Source organism: Cydia amplana, chromosome 19, assembly GCF_948474715.1.
Source record: "Cydia amplana chromosome 19, ilCydAmpl1.1, whole genome shotgun sequence".
Lineage (NCBI taxonomy): Eukaryota > Metazoa > Arthropoda > Insecta > Lepidoptera > Tortricidae > Cydia > Cydia amplana.
The window spans coordinates 12,914,944-12,934,175 of record NC_086087.1 but is presented as its reverse complement, the minus strand read 5'-3'; the positions used below and the strand labels follow the sequence as shown (position 1 = coordinate 12,934,175).

The 19,232-nt window shown below is 38.7% G+C and overlaps 1 protein-coding gene across 1 annotated transcript in view; it reads right to left on the bottom strand.

The window, feature by feature from the left end:
- LOC134657000 (putative metabolite transport protein HI_1104) overlaps nt 1-19,232 on the bottom strand; it is a 78,335-nt gene that overhangs the window by 2,178 nt on the left and 56,925 nt on the right. Inside the window, exons 4-9 of the mRNA XM_063512566.1 lie at nt 7,363-7,506; nt 6,782-7,064; nt 5,538-5,760; nt 3,408-3,546; nt 2,322-2,461; nt 1,227-1,424 (exon numbers count right to left, since the gene is read on the bottom strand). Of these exons, the coding sequence (XP_063368636.1) occupies nt 1,227-1,424; nt 2,322-2,461; nt 3,408-3,546; nt 5,538-5,760; nt 6,782-7,064; nt 7,363-7,506 (1,127 nt within the window). The remainder of the gene's footprint in view (nt 1-1,226; nt 1,425-2,321; nt 2,462-3,407; nt 3,547-5,537; nt 5,761-6,781; nt 7,065-7,362; nt 7,507-19,232) is intronic.

The following is a 19,232-nucleotide window of genomic DNA, read 5'->3' as shown; positions in this document are numbered from 1 at the left end:
AGATCATAATAGCCTCTCTGTAGCCAATAGCCTTGGCCACAGGGTCCACCAGGATGGGAAGGTTCCCTCCCACGTTGTTTATGACTAACAGGAACTCGCTCCACATACCTAAGGTGGTTACTTTAGAGCTACATTATACCAAGTGCAAGACTTACTGATTCCATAGAAGCCAGCGTAGAAGATCATAATAGCCTCTCTGTAGCCAATAGCCTTGGCCACAGGGTCCACCAGGATGGGAAGGTTCCCTCCCACGTTGTTTATGACGAACAGGAACTCGCTCCACATACCTAAGGTGGTTACTTTAGAGCTACATTATACCAAGTGCAAGACTTACTGATTCCATAGAAGCCAGCGTAGAAGATCATAATAGCCTCTCTGTAGCCAATAGCCTTGGCCACAGGGTCCACCAGGATGGGAAGGTTCCCTCCCACGTTGTTTATGACGAACAGGAACTCGCTCCACATACCTAAGGTGGTTACTTTAGAGCTACATTATACCAAGTGCAAGACTTACTGATTCCATAGAAGCCAGCGTAGAAGATCATAATAGCCTCTCTGTAGCCAATAGCCTTGGCCACAGGGTCCACCAGGATGGGAAGGTTCCCTCCCACGTTGTTTATGACGAACAGGAACTCGCTCCACATACCTAAGGTGGTTACTTTAGAGCTACATTATACCAAGTGCAAGACTTACTGATTCCATAGAAGCCAGCGTAGAAGATCATAATAGCCTCTCTGTAGCCAATAGCCTTGGCCACAGGGTCCACCAGGATGGGAAGGTTCCCTCCCACGTTGTTTATGACGAACAGGAACTCGCTCCACATACCTAAGGTGGTTACTTTAGAGCTACATTATACCAAGTGCAAGACTTACTGATTCCATAGAAGCCAGCGTAGAAGATCATAATAGCCTCTCTGTAGCCAATAGCCTTGGCCACAGGGTCCACCAGGATGGGAAGGTTCCCTCCCACGTTGTTTATGACGAACAGGAACTCGCTCCACATACCTAAGGTGGTTACTTTAGAGCTACATTATACCAAGTGCAAGACTTACTGATTCCATAGAAGCCAGCGTAGAAGATCATAATAGCCTCTCTGTAGCCAATAGCCTTGGCCACAGGGTCCACCAGGATGGGAAGGTTCCCTCCCACGTTGTTTATGACGAACAGGAACTCGCTCCACATACCTAAGGTTACTTTAGAGCTACATTATACCAAGTGCAAGACTTACTGATTCCATAGAAGCCAGCGTAGAAGATCATAATAGCCTCTCTGTAGCCAATAGCCTTGGCCACAGGGTCCACCAGGATGGGAAGGTTCCCTCCCACGTTGTTCATGACAAACAGGAACACTCCAACGGTGGTGGAGCGAACGGAGAGCGGTACGATCTCCACGAGGATCGCGAACACGATGCCGAACCACATCTCAGCTGGAAACGAACGTATTTGTTAGTGTAAGGCCTGAGTGGACGCTCGAAGCGGAGCGTTCGGCGGGGCGTGCAGCGTGGCGTCGGGCTCACAAGGGATTTGAGCAGCGTGCACTAAGGCCGCTACTATACGCTTGCATTTGTTTGACATGCACGCCCCGCCCCGCTGCACGCCCAACATGAGCGTCCACTCGGGCCTTACACTTAGAAATTTGATAAATTATTTCTTTGTACAATATCTATCTAATTGTAAGTACATGTGCATCGTGATTCATTTACGAAATTGCTATAAACATTAAGGCAACGTATAAATAAGTATATCTACGATATGCGTGATTGATTCTGGTAAAAATTGCTATCTTACAGGGTGTAGGTACCAAGTACAGAATTAATTAAAAAATGTAAAAAGTAAAATATGTACTTTTAGTATAGGTACTAATGTTGTCCGAATTGACTGTGTTCATAGCTCATTCTGAACATATAGCGAAACCACAAACTTACCCAAGAAGTAGGAAAGAGCTAGGGTCATCATGGCCCATAGAGGTCCGAAGACAACCGAACCGAAGGCGGGTAGCGTAGCGATCAGCTGGGATAAAGCCAGTGTCATAACTTACCGAAAAAGTAGGGAACTTACCGAAGAAGTAGGAAAGAGCTAGGGTGATCATGGCCCACAGATGTCCGAAGACAACCGAACCGAAGGCGGGTAGCGTAGCGATCAGCTGGGATAAAGCCAGTGTCATAACTTACCGAAAAAGTAGGGAACTTACCGAAGAAGTAGGAAAGAGCTAGGGTGATCATGGCCCACAGAGGTCCGAAGACAACCGAACCGAAGGCGGGTAGCGTAGCGATCAGCTGGGATAAAGCCAGTGTCATAACTTACCGAAAAAGTAGGGAACTTACCGAAGAAGTAGGAAAGAGCTAGGGTGATCATGGCCCACAGAGGTCCGAAGACAACCGAACCGAAGGCGGGTAGCGTAGCGACCAGCTGCGATAGAGCCAGCACGAGCACACGGGAGCGGACGCCCAGTTTGGCCACGAATCTGGAATAAATTAGATATTAATTAATCACAGTTTGAGCACGAGATCCTTACATTATCTCGCGTAGGGGAAGCGGGGGGCAGGTACACATTATATTGGGAAAAGGGTTCACTTGGCTACGAGATAAATAATCATAACACAGAAAAAGGAATAGTAAAATAAAGAATTATGAAAGCTGAACTACTGTCAAACAGTTACAATAGTACAAGTTGTGAAACTTGTCCGAGGCGACTTCAACCGGCTGCTTTCTACCACCGCACCAGCACCACTCACCGCGGGCAGGTCTGTCGGCTCTGTCCTCACTTTGGAATTTATATGGCCGCGCCGTAAAGTGGAGGATAAGTACCTACATAAGGATAAGTATACTACATAGATACTTTTGAACTTTGAAGATGGCTTTCTACCACCGCATCACTCTCGCCGTCGTTGGCAGGTTCTTCACATTCTGCACCAAATGAATACCCTTCCCCTAACGCACCAGCTGTGGAATGAACTCCCTGTTTTCATGAAAGGTAAGCATGAAGTTTTTCGAAGTACCTACAAGCTTGGCGTGGTATGGTATGGAAGTAGTCGCGCCAAAGAGTCAACCACTCTGGCATAAAGTTAAATCTCGTAGCCTATCTGATAGCATAGAGAAAAAAATACATAGAGTGCTCACTCCATACATCAGTTTCAGTACCAAAAAGACTATTAGCATCTAGCATCGAGTAGCGGAACTATGAGTACTGCTACTTGACAATAGATGTAGCACCGACCGGAAAGTCTTATGCTGTTGAGATAAGACTTTCCGGTCGGTGCTACATCTATTGTTAAGTAGCAGTACTGATAGTTCCGCTACTCGATGCTAGATGTAGACACTGAAATTAATAGTCTGAACTGATGTATGGAGTGAGCACTCTTGTCTTACTTATTTCTCTATGCTGATAGTCAACCGGACTATAAACTTACTTGTCAGACACGACGCCGCCAACGACAACGCCGACAGAGCCGATGCCGACAGTTACGGCGAACAGCCACCAGCCCAGGTCCACGTCGGGGAAGTAGTCCCGGTAGTACAAGTCGGCGTTGTATGCGAAGCACATGCCGCCTGCGAAAAAATTTTTGTATGTGTTACAAAAAACATCAGCGGCGGTAGCACGGTCGCATTTTTATCGCTTGTCACGATGCCTGTCACGTTCTGACAAATATGTAAGTGCAAAAGTGACGGGCATAGTGACAGGCTATAAAAATGGAACCAGCATACTGCGCCCGCAGGTCAGGATTTTTTTTACTGACGACAGGAATGCAGCAATATGTAGTCGTAGAAGTCCCTCTCGTCAGTTAGGTGTCATTCAGGAAGGTGTAACAAGCTCTTTAGTATGCTTACATATCCCTGGTAATTTATATAGGGGACGTGCATGAACTGTTGGGGCACTTAGTACTAAAAGCGATACCGATAAGCGATAGGTATAAATACATAAGTACAATTTGGCATTTGCGACAGGCAAAGTCGCAGAACTATTTATAGGCACAGTACACCCAAATAATGTACATTTAATAACCCCGCCTGCGGCAGTTGAAAATAGAATTGAGATACGTACCTAGTTCCTACTATTTTACGCCATTAATTGACCGAATGTTTACATTAACCCGTCTCTATTGTGCCAAAAATAACATGTACCTACTCGTATCAATTTCCGACTTTTTGTCCGCTGAATTAATTACAACTCAATTTAACGGAAGCCTTATTAAACACAAAGCCTTGTATTTTATTAGAACGGCATAAGAAATATTTTTGAATGCCTCGGGACCACTAATTTGGCCTTGCATTTTGTGACAAGATGTCAGAACCGTGACTGGCAGGATACGGGTGACAGGCAGAACTATTTTATACTTCCTTTGCAAAATACAACCTTAATGTGTTTAAATTTATGTAGATTTTAGTATACATTTATGAATGAGGCCTTTTTTCATAGGCCACTCGATATTGAACCTTAAAAAGTAAGACTTTAGGTTCTTTAGGGATTGGTTGTAGTAGGACTTCTTAATGGTGTCTCCTAGGCATGTTTCTAGGTATTATGTTTTCTTGTTCGTCATGTTCGATTGTTGTTTTGTGAACGACTTCGATCGATTTATTGATAGGAAATTGCTACTGCGTCAAAAACAGGTAGGTATCTATAGTAATACTTAGGTGCCAATGCCAACATAGGTACTTACAATACATTTGGAACTATACCTACAGTTTCGACTTGCTAGTTCATGATTCTAATGTAAGGTAGGTACTTAAATAGGTATCTATGAGGGTTGTGGTTGTGACAGAGAAGGCTTGTGACATTGAAGATTTCTCGAAAACTGATCGTTAGTGAGCTGAAATATTGTCCTTTTAGAAATGCACTTTTCGACGCAGTACTTACATTCAACAGTGACAGCGCACGTAAAGCGGTTATGATTATACGTCTAACTACTTACAGCATCGCTCTCACTGATTGTCGGTGGGCTTATATCTTCGCAATAGGTATGCAATAATATTTATGAATTATATGGTAACAGTATTGCCGAGGCACAACAGGTATTCTGCTTACTTGTGTGGCATTATATTAAGTAGGCGTGTTATAATACCTATGCGAGATGTTAACCAAACCAACATCGTCACTCTTAGAAAGTGACAACTGTTTAATATACTGTGATAAGCGATATAGGGGCCATCATATTAATCCTTCAGCCGGGCTAGCACATGATTGGAGCGACAACAGTATCTCGCGGCGAGATAGAATACTCTTATTTTTCTAACTGTGTTAATAAAATAGGGACAGGTAGTCTATCTCGCCGCGAGATACTGTCGCGCCCATCACGTGCTAGCCCGGCTGGTTGGGGCATGTATATAAAGCTCGGAACACACTTATCCCACGTACGGCAACGTATGCAATGCATTATGACACCTGTACCCTAAAATTTGTATGCTTAGAAACATACTTGTCATACGCAACGCAACGCATGACAAGTATGTTTCTAAGCATACAACTTTCAGGGTTCAGATTGTCATAATCCATTGCATACATTGCGTACGTGGGGTAAGTGTGTCCCTGCCTTTAAACTCACCGCAATGTCTGATAGAAGCCGCAATACACAGCAATATGATCCTCGGCTGGGTAATAACGTGCCAGATGGTGATTTGTGGCTGTTTCGTCCCCGCCTCCATGTTTTCCGTCTTCCCCCCCTCCTCGCCGATGGTGGTGCGCTCCGGCTCTCGGAGGGTCATAAAGGTGAGGATCGTGAGGACGATGCCAACGACGCCGGCGCCGTAGTAGCATAGTCGCCAGCTCTGTTCAGGGGAAATTGGGTGTTATTGTCTTGCAAATTTACATACTAGCGACCCGTCCCCGACAAAAAGTCACGAGATTCACATAACACGATTTAAATTTCCATTGGAATTTCCTATTAGGTACCTAATAATTATCATTTGGCTTATTAGGTCTAATTTTATGCTTGTGGGAAGGTACAAACATTGTGTTATTTAAAATGCCTGCTGTCTTCAAAAACAAAAGCGAGGGAACAATATCTGGAGGCCAATTCTTATTTAACCGGTTGTTTATAATTTTGATTTTGTTTTGATAAGACCTTGAAGATTGTTCATCGCTCATGCTGGTTAAAGCATGTTATTTATGTAAAATGAAACGAAAGCAGTGCGTTAGATGATCACCAATTACCACTCACATCTTCAATGTTGTTTTCGTCAAAATTAACTAACTAACTTCAAATACCTTAACTAGGTATACAAAAGTAGGATACATCGATTGAATAATGTATAAGTAGATACCTATGAGTCCTATGCCGTTATCATTTAATCTCTATTTTACATTTAATCGTTAATTCTGTAATAAAACTAATAAAGGACTGAACGTATTAATCGGCCATATTCAAAACGTGAATAAAATTACCATAAACTGTACTAGTTTAGGCTCAATCTAGCTCAGAATGACATACGTTATGATAGGTAATAGGTAGGTACATTAAGTTAACTACTTAATTACAAGCTTCGATTTGGGTCAAACAACTCCCTGCACGAATTTTGCAAGGAAAAAGTGCGGAAGAGCCTTAACACATTAATTGCCACCCAGCCAAACAAGACATCCGCGCCAGGCCACAAAAATGTCGTCATATAAAGCTGTAGTACCACGATCCCGACTATCGGGTCGTCCGGCCTGGGAACGAAAGTATAAAATACCCGACAGTCGGCTTTTCGGCACTGAATGTGTTAATAAACATTATATTTTAGTAGAAATTTGCGGTTGCAAAGTCTGTACAGAGTGAGCTCGGTCCAATTCGTGTAAAGTCCAACTCACCAATCCCCACGCATTCAACTCAGGTATATACCTCCCAACAGGGAAAGCTATACCATATCCCCCATAAATCCCCCAGTTGAAGATCGACAGCACCAGCGCCCTCTGGTGTTCCGGAAACATGTCAGTCAGGATGCCAGTGGCCAGCGGGTTACATCCTGACTCGCCGGCAGCCAAGATCATCCTGAGGACTACTAGGTGCCAGTATTCTTTGACAGCCCCCATCAGGATTATGGCGACGACGAAGACTAGAGTGCAGTAGGAGAGGATTTTGGCGCGGTTGTACCTGAGAAGATTGTAATAAAACTAAATTAAGTTTGTATTAAGCAGAAAACCAGTAAGCATTTGTGTCCAGCGACGAGCGTATATGGCTCTTTTGTACGAGTGGTATGTAAAATTAAGACTTAAAAGACTGTTTACTTTATTTTGTAGGCACCCAGTGCTCAACCCTGGTGCCTATTAGACCAACAATTGCTCTACCTATAACATAGCTTTGTTTCCTTGTTCTCTAATTATGACAATATGTTATTATGTTATTAATTATACCGTTGTATGTAAATACTAACAAGTCTACTAAGGCTTACTTATCAGCGATGAATCCAATGATGACGCCGACCACTGTAAACACTGCCATGAACGCTGGACCAGCCAGCACCTGGTAGTCTATGCCCAGCCCGTTGTAACCCCATTCGCAGTACTTCGTGCCGTTCAGGGTCAGTGACTCGCATCTGCAAAAGGTATAAGGTTAATAAATGATTACGTATCGACTAAAAATCCCGACTTAATCGCGTAAAATTAAGTTTTAAATTTACCTCCGACATTTCGAGGACGGCGTTGTCCCCGTGGTCTCGGAGAAGACAGGCTAAAGTTGACATCAACATCTTATTTCTAGCCGCGCGAGTTTTTCGAACTAAACGTGCGTCGGAGGTAAATTTAAAACTTAATTTTACGCGATTAAGTCCCGTTTTAGTCAACAATAACGAGTAAATATCGTGATAGTTTAAATCAAGTTTGATAAAGTCCGTCTACGCAAAGTTGGTGGCGACTTGGCATTGAGAATGCATAACGTAGGTATATGTGGTGAAGATATACAATTTTTAGTTGGGAAGAACGTCGTAGGGCTAAAACTCTTGTATTTGAATACGTACTTCGCTCAGACACAGTCAGAAAGTAAGAGCTTCGCTTCTTCCGCTCTACCCTCCTAAGGCCCAATGTCCTACCTATAGTACCTATTCAGTTCGATGTAATTTAAACCATGTACAATTGGAACAGAGTCGCTTTTGCTTTGTTTCGTTCAATTTTCAAACGAACAAATGCAAGTGTTAAAAGCGATGAACGAGCTTGTAGACGGTCTTACCTCATAGATCGTCTTCACCATCATCGTCAATCGACCGATCGTCATTGACCTTACTAAACTTATTTTGTAAATACTCTAGATATTTTAGATTGAATAAAATTTCCGTATATTTGTCAATGGATTTAGGCGTAAGTATTTAAAGATTTAAAACCGTTGAAAACCGTGTAAAAATAATTAAACCCTTGTCCGTAATTGCGCGATGTCTATTGATTGCCAACGTTTTAATGAGATGGTGTTTAAAGAATGCAATACTAATTACTGGTTACATGTCACGAGTTTCCTAGTATTGAGAAAATTGCAAAATAATAATTTTGCATTTGCCAATGCAATAGCATTGCACTATTGACTTGCATTATGTCACCAAGACAAAAATAAAGTCATTCATAAAATAAATATTAATTATGGGAGAATCTACACAAATCAACTTAGTCCTACTTCCCACAGTAAACTCATTAACCTTTTGGACGCCAATGACCGATATATCCGCACCGTAGGTTCAACGCCAAAGACCGATTAATCGGTCACAGAGCACAGAGCAACATCGACCTACGTGCATATACATAAAGTTCAACTTCAGTTATGACACTTCAATGACGTGGCGTCTGAGTGACAGCTTTTGTGTTTGACACGGCGTGGAAAAGGTTAAGAGAAAAGTGAACGACCGGTTCTCCATATAAATAAATAAATAAATAAATAAATAAATATTATAGGACATTTCTACACAAATTGACTAAGCCCCACGGTAAGCTCAAGAAGGCTTGTGTCGTGGGTACTCAGACAACGATAGATATAATATACAAATACTTAAATACATAGAAAACAACCATGACTCAGGAACAAACATCTGTGCTCATCACACAAATAAATGCCCTTACTGGGATTCGAACCCAGGACCGCGGCTTCACAGGCAGGGTCACTACCCACTAGGCCAGACCGGTCGTCAAAAACCCATATAAACGTAGTCCCTATTTTCCTCACCGGATATTGTAATCAAGGATACAATACAATACAATTACAAATCCTCTTTATTGTACAACCTCAGAATGAATTTACATGGAAACACAAATAATACATGAAGACAGAGGTAAACAACAGGCGGCCTTATCGCTAAGGAGCGATCTCTCCCAGACAGCCTTTAGGTAGGTGGTGGATATTGGTGGGTGGTAGTGGAATTATGGGAAGCTAATTTTGCATGACATTTGCAATGACGCCAATGACAAAGTGTGGACATGTCATCATAAATGTTATAGCGATGAGTCAATACATGACCCTAGAGATTTTTTCACTGATTGAACAATTTATGACGAGGTAGAGGCAGATTGATTATTTAATTACTTAATGGCAATGTCGATTAAGATTGAGTGATTCAGAGGAAATTATTGTTGTTGTTTGAGAATTTTGTTTGTGTGGGGATTTTTATAACATTAATAGTTACGAGTAGGTACCTCTTATTTAAGAATTTCGAAGACAAGATTGTATGGAAACCACTTTAATTTAAATATTATACGTATATAATTCAATAAAAAATATGTGAAATATTAATTTAACGTATGAAATCATGGGTCCGAAAATATTTATTGTGTCATAATTGGCAATCTAAAGCTATGCTTATAGTATTTTATGCAACCGTTGTTTATGAGAGGTCAAAAAATGCGAGTGGCGTGAGTAACAATTTGAGGCGAAGCCGAAAATTGTTAATAAAAACGCCACGAGTATTTTTTGACTCAGTTAAACAACGTTGCATACAATACTTTTTCTACGACCAAGCACTTACTTTTAAATAAAATTTTAAATTTAACAAATATTTTTAATTCAAGAAGTAGCAAAAATGAAGGGTACGGGCGGGAAAAGAATGAATGAATGAAATTAAAAAAAAAAACATGTCTATGACATTTAAAAAAAGGTTGGCAACACTGTATTTCATTCAATATTTTTTAAGTGGTCATTACACGAAGTATCGTAAAATCGCCAAAAAGATACTGCGTGTATGCACAAATTCTTTTTTGGGGAATAGACTAAAGAACTATAAGGTAGGGTTTTAAAGTGTGCACGACCCTTTAAATGACAAATAAAAGTACCGGAGTAGAAAAAATAAATAACACACAATTATGTAACAACGTAGTACTTCCTAGTTTTTTTTGCAGTTCTTAAACCGGATTAGATAATAACTGTGACAGTATGTCCTTGTCGCCATTTTGTTGAGTTTTTTTGTCATCCTTAGGAATCGGTACTTAAAGGCTTATTATAGGCACTAAGTTGTATAATAATTTTTATTTTATTTTATTTAAACTTTATTGCACAAAATATATACAACAATGTATAAATGGCGGACTTAATGCCAAATGGCATTCTCTACCAGTCAACCATAGGGCCAAACAGAGATACCTTCAATTGGTGCAGAGAGAGAAAATATATTGAGTGAATTAAAAAAAAGCAAACTATACTTATAAATTACATAAATAAATAAAATATATATAATAACTAGCTGTTGCCCGCGACTTCGTACGCGTGGATTTGTATATTGGTGGTTATAAATTCTACATTAGCTTAGAACATTATGCAGCAAAAGATAGCAGTAGGGACGGTTAATCATTTGTTAATTATTATACAACGCATAAGATTTGTCTTTCACAACCTGGCTACGAAGTTTCAAGCCCCTAACTGAATAAAATTGTTCTCGATAATCTCGATATAATCTCTCTCAACCCCCAGAAGATTTTCAAGTCCACTATTTAATAAAACCTACTACCTAACTACCTATTTACGAAGTTTGAAGTTCCTAGCTTTAAATAAAATTTGAACCCTCTACCAACTCTCAACCCCTGTTTAAACTTTTAGGGGATGAATTTTTAAAAACGCTGAGATTACTTTTCTTGTATTGTAATAATATGCCTTTATACAACGATTCAAGTTCCGCACTCCAATAAATATTTGGGTTCCATACAAATTTTCGACCCCCTTCACCACCTTGGGGGATGAATTATCAAAGACTCTGAAATTAGTTTTCTTTTCTCTCAATAAAATACCTTTTTACGAAGCTTCAAGTTCCTAGCTGTAAATAAAATTATAACCTATACAATCTTTCAACCCCTTTTTAACCCTGTTATGGGATGAATTTTTAAAAACGCTGAAATAAGTTTTCTTGTGTTCTAATACTATGGCTTTATACAAAGATTTAAGTCTCGCACTCTCAAAAATATTTGATCTCCATACAAACTTTCAACCCCTTTTTCACCTCCTCGGGGGATAAATTTTTAAAAACGCTGAATAGGTTTTTTTGTTTTTTAATAAAATACCTTTTTACGAAGTTTCAAGTTCCTAGCTTTAAATAAAATTTGAACCCTATACAAACTTTCAACCCCTTTTGGACCCTTATAGGGTATGAATTTTTGAAAACGCTGAAATTACTTTTATCGTATTCTAATAATATGTCATTATACAAAGATTCAAGTCCCGTACTTACAAAAAATATTGACCTCCATACAAATTTTCAACCCCTTTTTCACCACCTTAAATGTTGAATTTTGAAAAACGCTAACATTAGTTTTCTTCTCTTTTAATGAAATAACTTTTTACGAAGTTACAAATTCGTAGCTTAAAATAAAATTTAAACCCTATACAATCTTTCAACCCCTTTATAACCCTTTTAAGGGATGAATTTTTGAAAACGCTGATATTACTTTTCTTGATAATTAATAATATGGTTTTATACAAAGATTCAAGTCCCGCACTTTAAAAAATATTTGATCTCCGTACAAACTTTCAATCCCTTTTTCACCACCTCGGGGGATGAATTTTTAAAAACACTGAAATTTGTTTTGTTGTTTTTTAATTTAATACCTTTTTGCGAAGTTTCAAGGTCCTAGCTTAAAATAAAATTTGCACCCCAAGACAAAGTTTCATCCCCTTTTTTACCCTCTTAGGGGTTGAAGTTCCTAAAACGTCGCAATTCCTTTTTTTTGCAATCGGCTATTATGCCTTTCTAAAAAGTTTTAAAGCATTTGTAATGGATTCAAACTTTCAACCCCTTTCTAACCCTGTTCGGGGATGAATTTTTAAAAACGCTGAAATTACTTTTCCTGTCTTATAATAATATACTCATATACAAAGTTTAAAGTCACACACTCACAAAAATATTTGTGCTCCATACAAACTTTCAACCCCTTTTTCACCACCTTGGGGGATGAATTTTCGAAAACGCTGAAATTAGTTTTCTTATTTTTTAATTTAATATATTTTTGCAAAGTTTCAAGTTCCTACCTTAAAATAAAATCTGAACCCTATACGAACTTTCAACCCCTTTTTAACCCTGTTAGGGGATGAATTTTACAAAACGCTGAAATTACTTTTCCTGTCTTCTAATAATATCCCCAAATAAAAAGATTCAAGTCCCGCGCTCGAAAAAATGTTTGATATCCATACAAACTTTCAACCCCTTTTCCACCACCTTAGGGGATGAATTTTCAAAAACGCTGAAATTAGTTTTCTTGTACTTTAATTTAATAGCGTTTTGCAAAGTTTCAAGTTCCTAGATTAAAATAAAATTTGCACCCTATGACGAACTTTCATCCCCTTTTTAACCCCCTTAGGGGTTGAATTTCCAAAAGCGTTGCAATTACTTTTTTTTGTAATCGGCTATTATGCCTTTCTAAGAAGTTTCAAAGCATTTGTAATGGATTCAAATTTTCAACCCCTTTTTAACCCTGTTGGGGGATGAATTTTCAAAAACGCTGAAATTACTTTTCCTGTCATATAATAATATCCCCATATACAAAGTTTCAAGTCCCACACTCACAAAAATATTTAATCTCCATAGAAACTTTCAACCCCTTTTTCACCACCTTGGGGGATGAATTTTCAAAAACGCTGAAATTAGTTTTCTTGTTTTTTAATATAATACATTTTTACAAAGTTTAAAATTCCTAGCTTAAAATAAAACTTGTACCCCATACAACCTTTCATCCCCTTTTTAACCCCCTTAGGGGTTGAATTTTTCAAAATCGCTTCTTAGCTCTTGTACACTTTATAAATTCAACCTAGTGTGCAAATTTCAACCTTCTAGCATTTGTAGTTTCGGCTCTGCGTTGATGAGTCAGTCAGTCAGTCAGTCAGTCAGTCAATCAGTCAGGACACGTGCATTTATATATATAGATAATATATGTAGTATAATAGATATTATGAAATACCTAGTTATTTTTTTGCTCTTTTTTGCCGGTTTTAAATGATGTTCGATTACTAAAAAACTCGTTAATTGGGTACTTTCCTACTAGTCAAATCAGCTTCTTTTTTTAGAACTGTCAAAACGATTTGCCAATATGAAACTGTGTGTAGTGACGTCACGGTCAACTCGCCTACTTTTTATATTTCTATCTGATTTATTAAATAGGTAGGTAGGTAGGTTTTTTAGGTAGTTTTAATTTAGTATATGTTTAGTTATTAGTTTATTTTATTTTTGTTAGTTGTAATTAATTACTTTTATTTGTAGCATAATTATTTGATAAATAAAGTTAGTTTTACTAATAGAAATTGTGTTTAAAAATAACTTCTATCTATGTTTTTCTAATAATTATCTGGTGCTTTATTTCGTGCACAGTGTGAAATAATTTATTTAAGTAGAGGAAAGTAGGTACCAAATTCGTTATATCTTGTATTGTTTAAAAATTAATAGTTATAAAAAATAATTGGCCATCTATTGCAAAAAAAAAATGTTTTGAATAAGTGTATGTACCGTAAAACGAGGTGACTTTAGGAAATTTTGGGGATACTTTGATAGTTTTAAAACTGCCACTAAATTATCATTATTCATTATTTTCTCGAACTGTTCGTGTAACAAGTTAGATTATTATACATACTTGTTTACCTACTACTAAAAAATCCGAATAAAAATATGTAACGGCTGAAAAACTGAAATATCGAAGTCGCCCCTGCATTTGAAAGTCACCCCGGTTTACGGTACCTATTCTGCAGTAAACTGATAGATTTTAAAGATACGAAATTTATCAATAAGTATAATATACATATAGCTGGTCAACCAAATCTTGTCAGTAAAAAAAGGCGCGAAATTCAAATTTTCTATGGGACGAATTCCCTTAGCGCCTACATTTTTCAAATTTGCCGCCTTTTTCTACTGTCAAGATCTGGTTGACCAAGTATACTACAGTTCTTCGTTTTTTTAGCATTACAAATAAGGTAAACAATCTTGATGTGTCTTTTAATTGAAAAACACATTTTAAAAATAAGTTACGGTAAATATGTAACAATTATGAATCTAATACGATCTTTTATAGTCTTCTGCTTTCATAAGTAATAGTTATTGATTTTTAAAAAGTGTTTTTCAATTAAAAGACATGTCGAAATCGCTTACATTCTTTCAAGTTCTTTCTAATGCTAAAAAATAAACGAACTATAGCTTCTGCCTGCGACTATGTCTGTGTGATATGATGACGATGATTGATAAAAACTATCCTTTGTCCTTCCCCGGGCCTCAAACTATCTTTAATATCTCCATACTAAATGTAATCTAAATAGGTTCAGCGGTTTAAGCGACAAAAACAGACAGACGGACAGAGTTATTTTCGTATTTATAATATTAAGTATGAATTATATATAAAAGAGTTCCGTTACTTAGATATTGACAGACAGACAGACAGCGGCGACAGCTGCGATGGTGTGGTCACGTCTCCCGTATGTCTAGTGACAGAGTTGCTAAGCGCATCTTCTACTCTGAGTTGCAAAGTGGCAAGCGGAAACAGGGCGGCCAACTTTTGCGCTACAAAGATGTGCTGAAGCGTCACATGCGGAGATGTGACATTGAACCATCGCACTGGGAGACTTCGGCACAAGATCGGCCGAAGTGGAGGCATATAGTGAGTACAAAAGTGCGAGCCTTTGAAGAACAGAGGCGAGTGGAACTCGACGCGAAGCGTGACGAGTTAAAGGCCCGACCACCTGCGGTCATAAACTATAATTTTGTCGGAGGGGTGCTGACCTGCGGTGAGTGTGGACGTACATTCGCCGCAAAAATAGGCTACGTCAGCCACCTGAGAGCTCACGATCGTCGCTCTCAATAGCCAGTGAATATCCAGTCGCCGAGGCCGAAATCGGCTAGGACAGGATGATGATGATGATTGACAGACAACGCCCAGCCTAAACTATTTAAGTCAGGACATGAAATTTAGATTAATATGTTCTTTAAATATTGCCGAGCTCCAATAAGAATAGTAGTTTGTGTTACAAGGGATCAAAATGATATATTTCCGTCAAGGGCGTACATTGAATCCTGAATGAAGCGATGGATTCTACAATAGAATCCCGAACGTAGTGAGGGATTCTAAAGTAAAATCCTGAGCGTAATGAGGGATTCAAGTGTTAACGGCCAAGACGAAATAATTTTTATACCGTGTGACACCTACTGCTTTTCACATCAACTATGAGGAAAATTAAAAAATCTTAGTGTTGAAACAATCTGATGCTTAAACAGATTATTTAAGCTAAAAAAATAATGTGCAAAAAAATGTAAAAATAGTGTGCTTGAACAGAAAAGTGCCACTTTGATCCCTCCTAGCAGGGAGGAAAAGTGCCACTTTGATCCCTCCTAGCAGGGAAGAAAAAGCTCTTTTCTGAATAGGAGGTGTGAAAAGGATTTTTATTCAACCCCGGGGTGAATTAAAGTGTTTATAGTTTGTCAAAGGACTGTCTCATTTCAAACATAGACAGAGAGAATCATACTATCTTGGTCTTACACTAGTACTAGCACCCAAAAGAAAATGATGAGTATAGTTTTTTTGTTCTTATTTACTGACTATTTGGTTTGACCAACTTAACTCCTACGCGGACAAATTCGTGGGCGGATAATACATATGTAGATGTCAATAAATACTTAATTAATTTTACCATTGACTTCCTACACTTACACATAAAATAAACCTTCATGTATCGGCATATTTGTCTTAATCTAATGGCACCTCATATAACCCCCCTTGAAGCATCATAAGCAATAAAAGCTATGACATTGGCCGAATTGATCGTAATCTAAGGAACATATATACCTAACATCGCAGCGGCTCGCTCTCAACATCAATTTATATTAATTGTGGCTAATGATTCAACGAATGCTTGCAATTTCAGGGAGACGGTGTAACTACAGAATCATTGCGGCACTTGACCTATTATTGAGGGAAACTTATTATAGTTCATTTCATTTCATTTATTTCTTGCAACCATGGTGTTTACAGGATGTTCATATACAGGGTGCCCGGTAATTAGTGGATAACCTTCTAACCACCGACAGAGCACCTTAGGCTGGTCCAGAAAATGCACTTATAGGTCTAGTAAAAGTTTCGTGGTTTTCGAGATAATCGAACTTTTCTGTCTTTTTTAATTGGAGCTAGCCATTAAAAAAGACAGAAAAGTTCGATTATCTCGAAAACCACGAAACTTTTACTAGACCTATAAGTGAATTTTCTGGACCAGCCTAAGGTGCTCTGTCGGTGGTTAGAAGGTTATCCACTAATTACCGGGCACCCTGTATATAACTCAACAAGTTTGTTCATAAACTTATAACCGCCGGTGATGATTTCTCACGGGTAGGTATTTATTCCTCTATTTAGAATTTCTGCCAAGCTTATAATGACAATAAAGTTTGATACAATTCAATTTGCGAAGGATCGCTTATTTTTTATTTATTTTTTGTTATTAACCACAGCTGACAATAATTTTTCACGGGTCTCTATTTCCATTTTCTGCCAAGCTTTGATTCTAAAAAAATACGAGTAGGACTACCGTAATTGTTAATTTTTTTAGAGATACCTTCGCATGGAATGCATAAATCGCGGTACAATACTATGTTGTTCCAATTTACTTTTTGCCTTAGCGCAGAAAAACCCGTCTAAAAACTGTAAAAGACATAACTAGCGACAAGAAACTAGTTCTTTATGAAATGAATTTTATAATGGCTATATGAAACGTTTAAAGGTTTCCTTATTGGCTAGTTTTTCTTGAGTATTTCAGATAGGTAGGTAGGTATATAATAAATAAATATTACTTAAGTTAAATTACAGAAAATGGGTAGAAACGTGAGGTCCCTACCTACCACTACCTACTTTATTTTTTTTATTGTAGTTGTTCAGAACGCATCCTATGTGACGTCAGAGACGGCCGATTGCGTCCGAAATTAGAAGATCGGCAACGATCGGATGCGTATACACCGTGTTTTTTAGGGTTCCGTAGCCAAATGGCAAAAAACGGAACCCTTATAGATTCGTCATGTCTGTCTGTCTGTCCGTCTGTCCGTCTGTCTGTCCGTCCGTATGTCACAGCCACTTTTCTCCGAAACTATAAGAACTATACTGTTGAAACTTGGTAAGTAGATGTATTCTGTGAACCGCATTAAGATTTTCACACAAAAATAGAAAAAAAACAATAAATTTTTGGGGTTCCCCATACTTCGAACTGAAACTCAAAAATTTTTTTTCATCAAACCCATACGTGTGGGATATCTATGGATAGGTCTTCAAAAATGATATTGAGGTTTCTAATATCATTTTTTTCTAAACTGAATAGTTTGCGCGAGAGACACTTCCAAAGTGGTAAAATGTGTGTCCCCCCCCCTGTAACTTCTAAAATAAGAGAATGATAAAACTAAAAAAAATATATGATGTACATTACCATGTAAACTTCCACCGAAAATTGGTTTGAACGAGATCTAGTAAGTAGTTTTTTTTTATACGTCATAAATCGCCTAAATACGGAACCCTTCATGGGCGAGTCCGACTCGCACTTGGCCGCTTTTTTGATTTCCGTTAATTTCAAGGGTGCATTCCTGAGCTTAAATCAAGTAACTTTCTCAAAGACACCGATATTCTAATTAACTCCATTTCGGAGATAATCAATAATTTATTTTTTTCCTATAAGGCCTCTACAAGCGTGTACACTTGCCTTAGGGCCGGTTTACATATTGATTAGTGTTTAGAATGAGTTCATACATTTGCTACTAAACTTAGGTACAATCTCGGTCGATCGATGTTCGAAATGACATCGATATGTCACAGATTTCAATTGTTTGGTTGAGTTAAATGTAATGCCCGTGTTACAACAACGCTATATGTTACGTTTAATTAGTTTTTAAACTTATTTTTTTTTTGTAAAAAAAGCAAAAAAACAATTTTTTTTTGAAAATTAACTATGTCATTTAGTTCTCTTAAACGTACTTAACCATACCCCGAAGTTAACGGAATTCAATAAAAACACGGTAACGTCCGCCGCCAGCAGCCAACGGCAATCTTTCAAAATACGTTGAAAGTTGAAACGACAAACTGTACTTGTAGTTGTACTGTATTAAATTAATTTAATTTTACAAATAAATCTCTGTACATAAGTTAAAATAATAAGTCTTCATTGAAGATCCACTTAGGCATCCCTGTACCACTAGAAAGGAGCCTATAGGCCTCAACAGTAGTTTTTTATGTGACCTACGTCATCTACATACAATTTGTATCTAACCGTTTAGTAAACAGGCATTTCATAGTCATCTTGTATTTTTTTCGGGACCGATCATTTTGCTCTATAAATCATAACCGAGGTTTGATCCGTGATTTTTGACCACCACATACATGTATGAAAGAATTGATATAAATGGGCACCGAATTATGAAATAATAATAAAGATAGTTGTGGCACTTGTGGCGAGCTGTTGGGGAGTAACGACCCCACGGACCCGAGTGCTCCAGAGAGACGGTCAGGGTCTCCGTCTCCGGCGTGTCTTCGTCGGTCGGAGTGGAACCCAAGGGGACCCGCAGGACTCTCAGCTCTGGCTTGCCTTCATTGGCCGTCCAGAGAGGAGTCGCTAGAGCTATAAGCTCCAGGGGTGGAAGTGAAAGATGCATAAGACGCGAGTTGACACAGTGGCTGGTAACAGCCACTGGGTAGAAAGCGGCGCACGCCTCTCGACACCCCTGAGCCGCTCACACCGATGTTGCCCCTGGTCGTCTTCACGACGGCAGTTTCAGGGGCCCATCTAGTCAGCGGCGAGTCACCTGCCTCAATAACGTGTTAAACATTGTTATGGCAGGTGTCCGGACCTCATTACAATAGCCCAATC